The sequence below is a fragment of the Coregonus clupeaformis genome, chromosome 4 (assembly GCF_020615455.1).
Source record: "Coregonus clupeaformis isolate EN_2021a chromosome 4, ASM2061545v1, whole genome shotgun sequence".
Lineage (NCBI taxonomy): Eukaryota > Metazoa > Chordata > Actinopteri > Salmoniformes > Salmonidae > Coregonus > Coregonus clupeaformis.
Genome location: NC_059195.1, coordinates 7,375,533 through 7,392,774, shown reverse-complemented (window position 1 = coordinate 7,392,774; position 17,242 = coordinate 7,375,533). Strand labels below are relative to the sequence as shown.

The following is a 17,242-nucleotide window of genomic DNA, read 5'->3' as shown; positions in this document are numbered from 1 at the left end:
ATTAATTAATTAATTATAAAGAATACAATTGGACAACGTTGGACCAGGACATTTGTCCTCCCAGTCCCAACAATTCCAGAGGTAGAGAGAGTGAAGGAGATACAGTGCCTTGGAAAAGTATTCATCCCCCTTGGCGTTTTTCCTATTTTGTTGCATTACAACCTGTAATTTAAATGGATTTTTATTTGGATTTCATGTAATGGACATACACAAAATAGTCCAAAAGTGAAATGAAAAAAAAAGTGCTACATTTTTTTCTAAAGAATACATAACGGAAAAGTGGTGCATGCATATGTATTCACCCCCTTTACTATGAAGCCCCTAAATAAGATCTGGTGCAACCAATTACCTTCAGAAGTCACATAATTAGTTAAATAAAGTCCACCTGTGTGCAATCTAAGTGTCACATGATCTGTCACATGATCTCAGTATATATACACCTGTTCTGAAAGGCCCCAGAGTCTGCAACACCACTAAGCAAGGGGCACCACCAAGCAAGCGGCACCATGAAGACCAACAAGCTCGCCAAACAGGTCAGGGACAAAGTTGTGGAGAAGTACAGATCAGGGTTGGGTTATAAAAAAATATCTGAAACTTTGAACATGCCACCGAGCACCATTAAATCCATTATAAAAAAAAAATGGAAAGAATATGGCACCACAACAAACCTGCCAAGAGAGGGCCGCCCACCAAAACTCACGGACCAGGCAAGGAGGGCATTAATCAGATAGGCAACAAAGAGACCAAAGATAACCCTGAAGGAGCTGCAAAGCTCCACAGCTGAGATTGGAGTATCTGTCCATAGGACCACTTTAAGCCGTACACTCCACAGAGCTGGGCTTTACGGAAGAGTGGCCAGAAAAGTGCCATTGCTTAAAGAAAAAAATAAGCAAACACGTTTGGTGTTCGCCAAAGGCATGTGGGAGACTCCCAAAACATATGGAAGAACTACTGATCAGATGAGAATAAAATTGAGATTTTTGGCCATCAAGGAAAACGCTATGTCTGGCGCAAACCCAACACCTCTCATCACCCTGAGAACACCATCCCCACAGTGAAGCATGGTGGTGGCAGCATCATGCTGTGGGGATGTTTTTCATCGGCAGGGACTGGGAAACTGGTCAGAATTGAAGGAATGATGGATGGCGCTAAATACAGGGAAATTCTTGAGGGAAACCTGTTTCAGTCTTGCAGAGATTTGAGACTGGGACGCAGGTTCACCTTCCAGCCGGACAATGACCCTAAGCATACTGCTAAAGCAACACTCGAGTGGTTTAAAGGGAAACATTGAAATGTCTTGGAATGGCCTAGTCAAAGCCCTCAATCCAATTGAGAATCTGTGGTATGAATTAAAGATTGCTGTACACCAGCGGAACCCATCCAACTTGAAGGAGCCTTGAAGAATGGGCAAAAATCCCAGTGGCTAGATGTGCCAAGCTTATAGAGACATACCCCAAGAGACTTGCAGCTGTAATTGCTGCAAAAGGTGGCTCTACAAAAAATTATTTTGCATCTTCAAAGTGGTAGGTATGTTGTGTAAATCAAATGATACAAACCCCCCCAAAATCCATTTTAATTCCAGGTTGTAAGGCAACATAATAGGAAAAATGCCAAGGGGGTGAATACTTTCGCAAGCCACTGTATGTGCACACAAGCTACAATACAAAGCCCCTAACCACACTCACAATCACACACAGTGTATACAAATCCCTTGTATTGTATCAAAGCTTGCACAGAGAGAGCAGGAAAAAGGAACTTGATTGCTGAGCAAACGAGGCAGCAGAAAAGAGACTCTCAGAGTGAGTTATGGGTCTATCCAACTGACATGAATGACACCCCTTACAGACAGAAACTCAGTTTGGACAGCCAGGCTTAGTTCTTCTATATGCGCTAGCACGCATAGCCTACTGGCACACACACACACACACACAAACACATGCATAAACACACAACATATCCACAGTTGCACAAACACGCACACAAAAACACACACATACACACACATGCACGTACTGTACGTCAATCTAAAAGGCAGGGGGAACTAATTTGCTCTTAACACGTCTGTCCATCTGAGTGTGCTTTTATTCACAGACATGGAGTGTCAATATTAGGCCAAGGGAGAAGTTTGGGAGAGATGGGGGATATACAGTAGATGGAGAGAAATATTACATATTTTAAAGGGGGGGAAGGCATGGAGAGTGATGTGGGATGGGGTGGGGGGAGCTGGCTAGTCCCCGTGTTGTGGAGGTGTGTGTGTATGTGGTCAGAGAGAGAGGCCAGGCATTCATCAGTCAGGGCTGATTATGCTGACACACGCCTGCTCCGTGGCCCCAATCACAGCACGCACACACACACACTCACACGCACACACACACCTTTACTCCTCTACACACCACTAGTCCTCATATTGTTGCACACACACACTCAGTATAGATATAGGACTCTTAACTCCTTGTTGTAACACTGACCGCATGTAAAAAAAAAAAAATGTTTTTTAGTGGATCAAGGGGTTGACCCCTGGAACCAACTTGAGGTCACACACACAACACCTGGGTTAGGGTTGAATTCCGAGATGGAATAACCTAAAGAGAAGAAAACAGCTGGCAGAGGGAAAGAGAGGAGGAAAGAGAGCGAGAGAGAGAGAGAGAGAGAGAGAGAGAGAGAGAGAGAGAGAGAGAGAGAGAGAGAGAGAGTGACAGAGACAGGCTTCCAGTCGAATCGTGCATCCACTACAAGACCATGGTACTTGCCTACGGAGCAGCAAGAAGACCTGCCCCTCCCTATGCTCAAACTCAACACCCCAACCCGAGCACTCTGTTCTGCCACCTCTGGTCTCTTGGCCCTCTTGGCCCTCCCACCCCTCTTCTCTGTCCTGGCACTCCAATGGAGGAACCAGCTTCCCCCTGAAGCTAGGACAGCAGAGTCCCTGCCCATCTTCCGAAAACCTACCTCTTCAAAGAGTATCCACACACTCTCCCCCTGCTACTTTATTGAGGAAAATGTACTTACTATGACTGTGAAATGTGTCTGTCCCACCTAGCTTTCTTAAGATGAATGCACTAACTGTAAATTGCTCTGGATAAGAGCGTCTGCTAAATTACTACAATGTCAATGTAAATGTTGAGAAGGGATAGAGAGAGAGGGAGTGTGTGGGGACCTGCAGGGTTTCTGTGAACCTTGGGGTCGCCAATAGACTCAGCATACATGGCTTTCAATGGCATGAACGCTCAAGGCTAGAGTTAGAAGAAAAAAGGAAAATGTGGGCCTTTTCAAGTCATGCCAAGGACTTTGTCACGAATTAAGAGTCTGTGGTGCATTTACAATGCTAAGGAGACTGGGGGGTGAAGGGGTGAGGGGAAGAGAGGGAAATGGGTTGGGTGGAGAGGGGAGGGAGGGTGAGTTGAATGAAGAGTGATGGCTGCACCAGAGTGAGTGAAGGAATTGAGTGATCGAGTGAGCAAGCTAAAAAACTGAAGAAGATGACAAAATGTGACAATGTACCTAGGGATGAACTAAGGAGTGTGTAAGAAAGTGAAAGAAAAGATTGAGTGAGCGAGCGAGGGAGGGACACAGTGCCAAAGTATGTCAGTAGTTCTAGTCACTAAAGGAGAAGAAAGTGCAACGTCAGAAGGGCAGAGTAGCCTTGACGAAAGCGACTTGCAAAAGTAAGATTGAGTAAGAAGAGGCGAAAGACGTATGCCAGTATGATCAAGAGCGATAGGGGGATAAAAGAGAGAGGAAAGCGAGGGACCAGGGACCAAAGAGAGTGAGGGAACGTGTTGGAATGAAAGAGTGGTGGTTCTGCTCAGGCTGACAGGGTAATTTGATGAGCCGAGGCGCTGTGCTGGGACTACAGGAAGACAACAATTTAGCCCCATTTCCATAAAACAGAGCACAGCCCCTTCTGTTTCCCACCGGCAGCAGCAGGCACCGCAACAGACCCAGCTAGATACCCTCCGGGGAGAGAGATAGGTAGGGGGAGAGGGAGAGAGAGGGATTGAAAATCAGACCTCTGTCAACATATTGATCTAGGGAGCAACAAACACACAATCTGAGTTCACACACTCCAATACACACTCCCACACATACAGTACGCAAGGGAACACACGCCCCATGAAGACAGACAGACAAAATGTGGGTTGCAATCAAATGCAAGCATACACACAGAGGGTCACACAGATACACTAACCCAGCTGACCTTGTTCTTACCTGCCTCCCCCCCAACCTTCACACTGAAGTAAAAGCACACACGCACACCATTGCGCCCCCCCCAACCTTCCCCCTTCAGTGTCCCCCTGAACACACAACACACAGACAGCGCCCCCCACCCACTCTACAGGACACAGCTTGTTTATAGAAAACATATGGTCACAATTACCCACTCGACAGAAAGCAGAGCAACAGTTTTGGTTGCCTCTGGTGCTCCAGGTGTGTGTGTGTGTGTGTGTGTGTGTGTGTGTGTGTGTGTGTGTGTGTGTGTGTGTGTGTGTGTGTGTGTGGGATAACACACAACACCATTATTTAGACAGGGGAGGATAAGTAGGGAGTAACTTACCCCCACCCCTCCACAAGGCAGCCTCACGAACATGGGAGTCAATGAACCTGAGAGAGAGCGCGAGAGAGAGAGAGAGAAAGAGAAAGAAGGGGGGGAAGAGAGAAAGAGAGGTTAGAGGCAACCGGCAGAATACTCCCTTGTCACACATTATGCCCTACCAGTCTCTCCAGTCAAGAAGCATCTGCAAGATGACTACAACGTAAATTTAGACATGACATCCCCTTTGAGATATAAACTAATCTTGACCTGTACAAATTCTAGCAAACACGTTGTAAAGTGGAAACCCCACACCCTTAAAACAACACCCTGCATGGTTTGAGAACATAGGCTACACCTGTGTATGTGTGTATGAGTATTAGTCCAGTCTAATCGAGTAAGCAGAATTTCACCTTTGGGCCTGAATATTAAAATGTGTCTAGGTGACCCTTCACTCTTCTTAGTGGGTCCTGAGTTGATCATTACACTTTTGCATTAATATGAATTCATATAGCAGACACTCCTAGATTCACTCATAAAATGTAGAGCATTGATGCATGACAGAATATACAACATAATCAAACATATTTGAAGTAAACACTTTTAAAACGGTGCAAGTGGAAATACGGAAAGTACAACAGTCCAAAACAGTGTTTCCACTGTGGGTACTTGGCCTATCCACAGGGGGTACTTGAGAAGACTCATGAGACCATAGGCTTACTGGTCAAATGCAAATGAGGGGGTCCTTCATGGGTACTTCGGGCAGAGCAAAATGTACTCGGTGCTACAGTAACCAAAAAGGTTGGGAACCACTCATCTACAACGGTCAACAGAATTCAATGACTGCGTTCTTCCACAGGCACTGCTGGTTAACTCCGATGACAGCCAGGGTGGTCATAGTTCGCTATTTGAGCCAAGCTGTCAGTCTCCCCCTCTCTCTCAACCAATAGGAAATATTTAGGTGATAGATCAGAACACTTTGGGTGGAGGGAGTAAACACAGAGGAGTGATGTCATGGAACATTGTGTGTGTGTGCGTGTGTGTGTGCGTGCGTGCGTGTGTGTGTGCATGCAGTCATTATTGGCAGAGAGGTGGTGGCCTTGACCGAGCATAGGGACAGATTTGAACTAGTTCCAACTCTGATGAGATAACATGAGAATGGAACGACAACAAAACAAGGTAAACAAAACAAGCTCTGTGGAGATATAGTGAGTGAGTGTCCTGGCTTTTTCTTTACACAGAAGGCAAGTTGATAATGGTCTGGTAGAGGAACATTAGACCAGCTCTGCCCTGTAATAACAGACAGCGGAGGTGTGAGGGGGGGAGATAGTGGTCTGTGGAAGACTGTTATTGTCGTATACACTGTCATACCGTAGGCAGTCTTGTTCATGTACTGTACTATGTACATATACGGGTCAATAACTTCTGACATGCATTGATGTCAATGGAAGACAGTGTGAAAATTTGACTTCAGTGGAAGTTGGGATTCGCCCTCACTATACTGAGAGCATCTACACAATGGATCCTGTATAGTGTATTATACAACAACATCCACTTGGGTCTGGGCTGTATCCACAAAGCATCTCAGAGTAGGAGTTCTGATCTAGGATCAGTTTAGCCTTTTATATCATAATGAATAAGATTATATGGACATGTCCAAGATCAGCACGGGTGTAGGACTTACTGTCTAGTTTCTGTCGGAGTGGGTTGGTTCCATACAGAAGGACGTGGGCCTCAGAGTGAACCGTCTGCAACTCCTCCAGAGTGGCTTTCCGCCCTCGGATACACTGCAGAGAGACAGAGACAGAGGTAGAGAGAGAGACACAGAGAGAGAGAGAGAGAGAGAGAGAGAGAGAGAGAGAGAGAGAGAGAGAGAGAGAGAGAGAGAGAGAGAGAGAGAGAGAGAGAGAGAGAGAGAGAGAGAGAGAGAGAGAGAGAGAGAGAGAGAGAGAGAGAGAGAGAGAGAGAGAGAGAGAGAGAGAGAGAGAGAGAGAGAGAGACAGAGAGACAGAGAGACAGAGAGACAGAGAGAGAGGGGAGAGAGTTGGTAACACTTACTATGACACCTGTATCTGTAATGCTTTATCCATTAGTTATATCACACTCCTGCTTTACTAATCCCCAAGGGTCACCTGAGCTTTTGATGGACAGGAGGGATGGAAAGATAAAAAGTAGGGAGTTAAGGAGGAATGGGGAGGAGGGGGGACAGGGTAACACCTGCAGCCAGGAATCTCCAATTAGTAACAGTGGTGGTTGTAAAGGTGGTCCGAAGGGTGTGTGAGTGAAAGAGAGACAGAGAGAGAAAGACAGAGGAGAGAAGAGGAGAGGGGAAGGGAAGGGAAGGGAAGGGAAGGGAGGGGAGGGGAGGAAGTCTGGGGATGGGACTTGTTTGTTTGATTGTTTGTTTGTGCCATTCAGGAAAAACAGAGACGGCAGCTATGCAACCAAGCGTAGCGCTGATGCAGTGAACGAGTGAGATGCAGAAGAGATCAGACACAAACACGCACAGCGCAGTGCGATGCAAGATAGATTATCCCCATTTAGGAACCATCTGAACCATCTGATCTCTTCTGCATCTCACTCGTTCACTGCATCAGCGCTACGCTTGGTTGCATAGCTGCCGTCTAAATACCTCTCAGATGAAGAGTAAAGCATGTCTCTTGCTGAGCAAGTTTGTGTGTGTGTGTGTGTGGTAAGTATGTGTGCGCACGTGTGTGTGTGTGTGTGTGTGTGTGTGTGTGGATGGTCACAGAACAGGTGCAGTGCGTGATAAGACCCACTATTAGGTCAAATTCAGCTTAAACCCACTAGCAGCATTTTATCTCTACCAGCGCTTCAAAACAACCTAATACTTCAAATCAACCTAATACTTCAAAACAACCCCCTAAGCTAAACACTGGTCTAAGATCAGTTTCGAATTTTTCCCCCGAATGGTTATCGTTAGGATTTGTCAAGGTATTGGCTACAGGCAACTTGCTGTGGGGTGTTTTGTCAATGGGGAGGTTGGTTTAACACTGCCCTCTCCTGGTCAGAAATGGTCTGAAAGTGGAATAATGGGTCCATCCCAATAGTCCAGGTTGGATGGGGAAGCCACTTCATACTATTGAGATAGGTTGGCAAACAAGCTTCCTCAGTTATTACTCTGACAGGGGACCTGAATGTATACTCTAAAGTGGATTCCTCTTAGTCTCTGCACTGATCAAAAAAAATACTATATAGGTGAAAACACCGAGCTGGCCACACTTTAACCTGTCCTATTACTTTTAGATCAGTGCTGAAGTGAGGGCTACAATGTAAGAAAGCCAGTTAACATTGAACATTTTAGTCATTTAGCAGAAGCTCTTATTCAGAGTGACTTACAATTAGTGCATTTATGTTAAAGGTACTGTATATCTCGGGATTTTGGCAATGGGGGGATTTATTGAAGATAATCTTTAAAGAGTTAGGGTTTCAGACATTTTTGGAAGATGGACAGGGACTCCACTCTCCTGAGGTTAGGGGAAGCTTGATCCACCTTTGTGGTGCCAGGACAGAGAAGAGCTTTGACTGGGCTGAGCGGGAGCTGCCCTCCCGTACGGGTGGGAGGGTCAAGAGACCAGAGGTGGTAGAACGTAGTGCTCTGGTTGGGGTGTACGGTTTCCGTACCTCACACTTTCCCCTCAGTCCCGTCTCCTGTAGTCGGGACCAGATGCTCTGGATGCGTCCGGCGTGCTCTGGGTGTGTGTTGGTGTTGCCACACATACACTGGTGCTTCTGCATCAACGTGTCATACACCAGGCCTGGAGGGTGATGGGAACACACACACACAGGGTTATGAAAGACAATGTTATGCGACTGTTTGGGAGACATTGGTTCTCACAGGACAGCACGCACACACTGCACTGCATGGCTGATCAGTATGCTGGACACTGGGGCTCTCAGAGTGGTTTAAGGGAGAAAGAGAGTCAAGGACAATTATTTTTGTTTTCAGGGAGAGAGGACACACTAATCTAAGAGAACAGGGAGCTAAGCCCTGTGTGTGTGTGCTTGCATGTCAGTGTGTGTGTGTGTGTGTGTGAGTGAGATACAGACAACAGGTTAGAGAGAGAGAGAGACAGTGTGTGCGTGGTGTCCTTACCTATATCTACCTCAATCACCTCGTACCCCGTGTATACAGCCAAATTATCGTTACTCATTGTGCATTTATTCCTTGTGTTATTCTTTCTCTTTTTTATTTATTTTATTTAACGTTTATTTAACTAGGCAAGTCAGTTAAGAACAAATTCTTATTTACAATGACGGCCTACGTTGTTGGGATGCATTTCACTGTTAGTCTACACCTGTTGTTTACGAAGCATGTGACAAATTTGAATAGTGTGAGCGTGCGTGTGTTTCTGTGCTTGCGTGTGCACGTGTGTTAGTGTGTGTTTGTGTGTCTGTGTCTACACATGCGTGTGTGAGTGAGTGTCCGTACGTAGAGTTGAAGTCGGAAGTTTATATACACCATAGCCAAATACATTTAAACTCAGTGTTTCACAATTCCTGACATTTAATCCTAGTAAAAATTCCCTGTTTTAGGTCAGTTAGGATCACCACTTTATTTTAACAATGTGAAATATCAGAATAATAGTAGAGAGAATGATTTATTTCAGCTTTTATTTATTTAATCATATTCCCAGTGGGTCAGAAGTTTACATACATTCAATTAGTATTTGGTAGCATTGCCTTTAAATTGTTTAACTTGGGTCAAACGTTTCGGGTAGCTTTCCACAAGCTTCCCACAATAAGTTGGGTGAATTTTGGCCCATTCCTCCTGACAGAGCTGGTGTAACTGAGTCAGGTTTGTAGGCCTCCTTGCTCGCACACGTTATTTCAGTTCTGCCCACACATTTTCTATAGGATTGAGATCAGGGCTTTGTGATGGCCACTCCAATAGCTTGACTTTGTTGTCCTTAAGCCATTTTGCCACAACTTTGGAAGTATGCTTGGGGTCATTGTCCATTTGGAAGACCCATTTGCGACCAAGCTTTAACTTCCTGACTGATGTCTTGAGATGTTGCTTCAATATATCCACATAATTTTCCTTCCTCATGATGCCATGTATTTTGTGAAGTGCACCAGTCCCTCCTGCAGCAAAGCACCCACACAGCATGATGCTGCCACCCCCGTGCTTCATGGTTGGGATGGTGTTCTTCGGCTTGCAAGCATCCCCATTTTTCCTCCAAACATAACGATGGTCATTATGGCCAAACAATTTTATTTTTGTTTCATCAGACCAGAGGACATTTCTCCAAAAAGTACGATCTTTGTCCCCATGTGCAGTTGTAAACCGTAGTCTGGCTATTTTATGGCGGTTTTGGAGCAGTGGCTTCTTCCTTGCTGAGCGGCCTTTCAGGTTATGTCGATATAGGACTTGTTTTACTGTGGATATAGATACTTTTGTACCTGTTTCCTCCAGCATCTTCACAAGGTCCTTTGCTGTTGTTCTGTGATTGATTTGCACTTTTCGCATTAAAGTACGTTCATCTCTAGGAGACAGAACACGTCTCCTTCCTGAGCGGTTTGACGGCTGCGTGGTCCCATGGTGTTTATACTTGCGTACTATTATTTGTACAGATGAACGTGGTACCTTCAGGCGTTTGGAAATTACTCCCAAGGATGAACCAGACTTGTGGAGGACTACACATTTTTTTCTGTGGTCTTGGCTGATTTCTTTTGATTTTCCCATGATGTCAAGCAAAGAAGCACTGAGTTTGAAGGTAGGCCTTCAAATACATTCACAGGTACACCTCCAATTGACTCAAATGATGTCAATTAGCCTATCAGAAGCTTCTAAAGCCATTTCTGGAATTTTCCAAGCTGTTTAAATGCACAGTCAACTTAGTGTATGTAAACTTCTGACCCACTGGAATTGTGATACAGTGAATTATAAGTGAAATAATCTGTCTGTAAACAATTGTTGGAAAAATTACTTGTGTCATGCACAAAGTAGATGTCCTAACCGACTTGCCAAAACTATAGTTTGTTAACAAGACATTTGTGGAGTGGTTGAAAAACAAGTTTTAATGACTCCAGCCTAAGTGTATGTAAACTTCTGACATCAACTGTATGTGCATTTGTGTGTATGATACAGACAAGGGGTGCTTGGACACTAACCAGTGGTGAAGCAAGGCTTGGTGGGCGGTTCCTGCTGTACCACAATGGGGGGGAGGCAGGCCGAGGCAGGAGATGATTGGGCCCTGGAGAGGGGACGGTGCACTGGGAAGGTGACCGACAGGCCGGCTGACTCCATAGAAGCCTGGTAGTTCCTTAACTGGATCATCCTCTGCTGCTCCAATAACACTGCCTGCTGCTCAGAGAGACAGAGAGAGAGAGAGAGAGAGAGAGAGAGAGAGAGAGAGAGAGAGAGAGAGAGAGAGAGCAAGAGCCAGAGACAGAGACAGAGAGAATGTTACACACACGTAAGCGACTACACACACACGCACACACACCAAATTCAGCTTTTGTGTGCATCTGTTGAACTGCTGCAAGATTTCTTACTAGCCAGAAGATGGCGCTTGATGCATATGAATCCATTATCATAAGCCAGACAGACATGTTAATGTGGGAACGACTTTAGGAACATTAAGATACAGAGACAAATGTTTTGCAAGTATGCATGCATTCAGTATCATTTCACTTATAATCAGCCCAATTCCTGTGATAGCCTTTTGTGGCACTGGCATACTTGTATTTAGTATGAACGCTATACTATAGGTTTTTGTCGTAAGGTGCAATGGGATTCAGATTCTAAAACTGCACTGCCACTTAGTGAATTGCCACTACTGTAACTAACATAGCAGGATTGGACTGGGGCTTCGCTCCTGCTCTAACACTTCATTTCCCAAGGGCCACCAGTGCTCTACTTCTTGCCGGGGGATGTGGGGTGTGTGGGCGTCATGGTGACAGGAAGGACAGTGGATTGGATTTGGACCGACTGCAGGGCTGCATGTTAGACAGGGATGACATGGTGTTCTGGCTAAGTGTGTTTGTGTGTGTGTATGTGTGTGTGTGTGGCCCTCGGGAGGCTAACTCAGATTCAGCAGTAGAGAGGAGGCGTGAGGCTGACCTCAGCCATTCAGATAAAAACCTGCACGCTATTTCACTTTGTGAGTAGGAGTATAGTGTGTGTGTAATTGTGTGTGCTTGCATGTGTGTGTGTGAGTGGTTGTTTGTGTGTCCATACAGTAAGAGTAAGCCATGTGTGGGTGTCTGTTTTTCGTGAACTGACTATAAATGAAAATAGCCTACATTCTGTTCACTATCACACATGCAGTACACATGAGTGTAGTCTTCTTTCTCTGTATGTCTGTCCATCTAGATACTCCAGCTCTCTTCAACTGGTGATGTTAATCACATTTGAAAAAGGTTGTGTGTGCGAGTGTGTGTGTTTGTCCTCTACGCTTCCCTCTCTCCTACCTGTCTGAAGAGCAGCTCCTGGTCGACCATCCTCTCTCTGTTGTCCCACTCCTCTTCCTGGGGGTCCGGGGGCTCCTGCTTGACTGTCACCCCACACATGAGGACTCCTTCCTGGGGACACAGGGCTTGGTGCTCCCTTAGCTCCTCTTCTGTCTCCTCCGGGTGGCTCTCGTGCTGTCGACCCGGCCCTGGCTCGCTGGGCTTGGCCATCATCTGAGGGGGAGGGGGTTGGTTGTCAAAGGTTAGAAGATACAGCACTGGGTATGGATAAGTTACACATACCTGTACCAAACCTAAGTAACAATAACTGTTGCAATTCATAGGTTGTGACATGTTCTATCGCTGGGTGACGCCATAGAAAGCCCACTTCCTTGATGCCTATGGGGGCAGTATACTATTTTCCAGATTTTCTAAAATGTTAAACGGAAATGGAAAGTTAGTCAAGTGCTTCCCAAAAGGTGAGTCGGGACCCTAAGAGTGGACCACCACAGCCAGTCCCTCTTGGGTTGTCGCTAGAAACATGTTATTGTCGATCAAGTGGCTCACAGGCAGCCCAATTCTGATATTCTTTTCCACTAACTGGTCTTTTGACCAATCATATCAGATCTTTTCACATCAAATATTCTTCAGAGGACCAATTAGTGAATAAAATACCAATTAGTGAATAAAATATCAGAATTGGGCTGCCTGATTAAATGCAATCAAAGAAATTCAAAAGCCTCATGTCATCACATAAATGTTTTGTGAACCACTGATCTAGGCAAGTTGCAGCAGAGCCATATCTAACCATAAGGATTCAATCCTATCCTTTATTTTCTTCTCCAATGATCCAAGTGTTTTCTATCAAGTGTAACTGTTATAGTACTGTTATAGTACTGTTATAGTTAGACAGTGATATGATCGTCTATATGCACATAGGTGAATTTATACAAGTTCAAAAGTGGTTCACAATTACAATCTCTCTTTGCAAACATTTGCAAACACTTCCTTCGGGGTGCAGAGGAATCCATAAATCCACCGAGGAACATGTCTAAATATAAACGTACGGTAAACAAACGTCACTGCTCATCTCCAAACCGGCATCTATTAGCTCAGATGACAAGCTGACTGGCTGGCCCTTATGACATGTTGCCAGAGGCAGTGGTGGCTGGTTTGTTTAGAGTATAAAGGTTAGTCAACCCACGGTCTTCGGGTTCACACAGACTCGCCATGAGAAAAAGAAAACAGAAGAGAAAGAATGAGAGAGAGAGCGAGCGAGAGAGAGATAGAGGTGAAGCCTCATCATAAAAGTAGAGAGAGAGAGATAGAAAAGGAGAGAGGACTGAGGTCTCATCATAACAGTAGGGAGAGGAAGGGAGAGCGAGAGAGGGAGATTATCCTCTATAAACAGGAGGACAAAGAGGGTACTTCTGTTAAATAAAACAAGTGCGGGAGAGAGGGATCAAGAGAGAACATCAAAGGGGAGAGCAAGGGGGAATGAATGAGGGACGTTGGGTAAGGTATAGGGTTTAGAGAGGAAGGTGAAGAGAGTGAAAAGAGAGAGAAATCAGAAATAGAGTCAGAGAAGGCAGCCCAGAGAAAGTGATAAAGAATGATAGCCAGATGAGGGCAAGAGAAAACTGAAGAAACTGAGACACAGAAATAGAGAAAGAGAGAAGGAAATAGATAAACAGACAGAGCATGAGAGAAACAGACAGACCGAGAGAGAGAGAGAGAGAGAGAGAGAGAGAGAGAGAGAGAGAGAGAGAGAGAGAGAAGGAACGAGACTAACAGAGAGAGAGAGAAGGAAAGAAAGAGAAGTAAAGAGAGAGAGTGTAATTTCAAGACTGTGGCGGATGTTGCTGTGCCAGGCCAGCTGGGTCCATCTAGTTCGGTCGCCACGGGGATGGCAAGGGAAACTACTACACCCCCACACCCCCCGTCCTTCACTCCCCTTTTCAGTGTCCCAGATCGTAGCAACCATGTCTGGCAGACGCACACATGGGACCCTGTTGGCATGACGCCAGGGGAACCGGCTCATTGACGTCAGAGCGCAGGTCTCTTGCCTCATCCCCATCTAAACACAAGCCACTCTTTTTACACTCCACCCCCCTCTTTTATTCCCCTTGACTCCCTCTCTCATTTTCTCTAAATTCTCTCTATTTTTTAAAGGGGAAACTCTCTTTTGGGATTTACACCAGCTACAGTGGGGAGAACAAGTATTTGATACACTGCCAATTTTGCAGGTTTTCCTACTTACAAAGCATGTAGAGGTCTGTAATTTTTATCATAGGTACACTTCAACTGTGAGAGACGGAATCTAAAACAAAAATCCAGAAAATCACATTGTATGATTTTTAAGTAATTAAATTGCATTTTATTGCATGACATAAGTATTTGATACATCAGAAAAGCAGAACTTAATATTTGGTACAGAAACCTTTGTTTGCAATTACAGAGATCATATGTTTCCTGTAGGTCTTGACCAGGTTTGCACACACTGCAGCAGGGATTTTGGCCCACTCCTCCATACATACCTTCTCCAGATCCTTCAGGTTTCGGGGCTGTCGCTGGGCAATACGGACTTTCAGCTCCCTCCAAAGATTTTCTATTGGGTTCAGGTCTGGAGACTGGCTAGGCCATTCCAGGACCTTGAGATGCTTCTTACGGAGCCACTCCTTAGTTGCCCTGGCTGTGTGTTTTGGGTCGTTGTCATGCTGGAAGACCCAGCCACGACCCATCTTCAATGCTCTTACTGAGGGAAGGAGGTTGTTGGCCAAGATCTCGCGATACATGGCCCCATCCATCCTCCCCTCAATACGGTGCAGTCGTCCTGTCCCCTTTGCAGAAAAGCATCCCCAAACAATGATGTTTCCACCTCCATGCTTCATGGTTGGGATGGTGTTCTTGGGGTTGTACTCATCCTTCTTCTTCTTCCAAACACGGCGAGTGGAGTTTAGACCAAAAAGCTCTATTTTTGTCTCATCAGACCACATGACCTTCTCCCATTCCTCCTCTGGATCATCCAGATGGTCATTGGCAAACTTCAGACGGGCCTGGACATGCGCTGGCTTGAGCAGGGGGACCTTGCGTGCGCTGCAGGATTTTAATCCATGACGGCGTAGTGTGTTACTAATGGTTTTCTTTGAGACTGTGGTCCCAGCTCTCTTCAGGTCATTGACCAGGTCCTGCCGTGTAGTTCTGGGCTGATCCCTCAACTTCCTCATGATCATTGATGCCCCACGAGGTGAGATCTTGCATGGAGCCCCAGACCGAGGGTGATTGACCGTCATCTTGAACTTCTTCCATTTTCAAATAATTGCGCCAACAGTTGTTGCCTTCTCACCAAGCTGCTTGCCTATTGTCCTGTAGCCCATCCCAGCCGTGTGCAGGTCTACAATTGTATCCCTGATGTCCTTACACAGCTCTCTGGTCTTGGCCATTGTGGAGAGGTTGGAGTCTGTTTGATTGAGTGTGTGGACAGGTGTCTTTTATACAGGTAATGAGTTCAAACAGGTGCAGTTAATACAGGTAATGAGTGGAGAACAGGAGGGCTTCTTAAAGAAAAACTAACAGATCTGTGAGAGACGGAATTCTTACTGGTTGGTAGGTGATCAAATACTTATGTCATGCAATAAAATGCAATTTAATTACTTAAAAATCATACAATGTGATTTTCTGGATTTTTGTTTTAGATTCCGTCTCTCACAGTTGAAGTGTACCTATGATAAAAATTACAGACCTCTACATGCTTTGTAAGTAGGAAAACCTGCAAAATCGGCAGTGTATCAAATACTTGTTCTCCCCACTGTACATAAGGGATGAGGTTGCTTTGAAGTTGGATGCAAAATAAAGTTAAAGTTTTGGAGAGAAAGTGGGAGCCTACTGTAGTTCCTTTAATGCTTAAATACTGGTAGTTAAGCAACTCCTCGACACTTAATATCCAAATATACATTTATCAAGCATTTCAGCTTTGCTGTACCTTTCATCCAAAACATAAAGCAAAAAGCAAGTCTCCTTCAAATACAAAACATTTTGACAGTAGATGACAACGTAACAGTAGCAATATGGAATTATTGATATCATGGAGACAGCTGATTCAAGTAGTAAAGTGACAAGTGACCTCTTATGGATCACCAGCAAATAATCAATGGATCATGAGAGTCAGCAACCCAAAATATGACTGAGTTGATTTAGCCGCATGCTAACCTGGATCCTACCACTCCCATTGCTTTTCAAGAAACAATGCAAATGCTAAACGTTGGGAAGTAAACAAAGCCATATTCTTCATATTCTTAACCGTTGACCACTGAGAATCCACATGGATCACTTGCTAGTTCTGAGGTAAATTCTGAGGTAAATTTGTCATTTGGTTGAACTACCCCTTTAAAATAAAAACATTTATAGGCCATATTCTTCATATTCTTAATCGCTGACCACCGAAAAACCACATGGATTACTTGCTAGTTCTGTGGTAAATGTATAATTTGGTAATATGTGGCCATGTGTCAGTGAGGGACATAAGTAGGGGAAAACAACAGAGACTCAGAGGATAATAGCATATCATCCTCAGGGAATGTCACGTCACAGGAGAAAAAAAGAGCAATAATTATCTCTCTACGCCCCCACCCTGCTCCGGCCTTATGATTCTCTATCCTACCTAATCACCACACACACGCAAACACACACACACTGAGCTTCCTGTGTGACCATATAAGGAAGTGGCTTCCTCCATATGAGGTAGTTGCTATGGCGATGGAAGAAGCGAGCACAGGAACATGCACGCAGGGCAGGCAGACTCTGACAAACACTTAGCCGATGTACAGCTGTTGTGTTACTGCTGCTGGTGATGGGGGGGTGTTGCTTTTGCTTAATGACATAGCAGACACTTACACATGTACACAATCACACTCGCACACACGCATATACACATGCCCACACGCCCCCACCCCCTCCCACACACACACCCGCCCCCACACCCACCACCTCCTCCCAGACACACACCACACATACCTTGTTGATGTGCAGTTGCTGCTGCTGGAACTGCTGCTTGTGTTTCTCCAGGAACTGCTGGTGCTGCTGCTGGACTACCAGCTGCTGCAGGGCCTGGGCGTTCTGGGGCAGAGGGGCCGACTGGGTCCTTCCTAGGGGACGGTGCTGCCCACGCAGCTTGTGGATGGAGGGCGACTGCAAGGGCAGCCCGCCCAGGCCTGAAACACAGGAAACACCGACAACATTAAGAGGATGAGCCACAAGTAACATTGGGGACCCACTAAGTGGAGTCTGGTGTTGAAA

At 45.4% G+C, this 17,242-nt stretch overlaps 1 protein-coding gene across 3 annotated transcripts in view; it reads right to left on the bottom strand.

The window, feature by feature from the left end:
* Positions 1-17,242, bottom strand: part of hdac4 (histone deacetylase 4) — a 198,068-nt gene that overhangs the window by 78,164 nt on the left and 102,662 nt on the right. For all 3 annotated transcript variants that reach the window (XM_041862710.1, XM_041862719.1, XM_041862726.1), the window contains exons 10-15: positions 16,961-17,157; positions 11,969-12,181; positions 10,667-10,859; positions 8,177-8,310; positions 6,216-6,318; positions 4,556-4,602 (exon numbers count right to left, since the gene is read on the bottom strand). In XM_041862710.1, the coding sequence (XP_041718644.1) occupies positions 4,556-4,602; positions 6,216-6,318; positions 8,177-8,310; positions 10,667-10,859; positions 11,969-12,181; positions 16,961-17,157 (887 nt within the window). The remainder of the gene's footprint in view (positions 1-4,555; positions 4,603-6,215; positions 6,319-8,176; positions 8,311-10,666; positions 10,860-11,968; positions 12,182-16,960; positions 17,158-17,242) is intronic.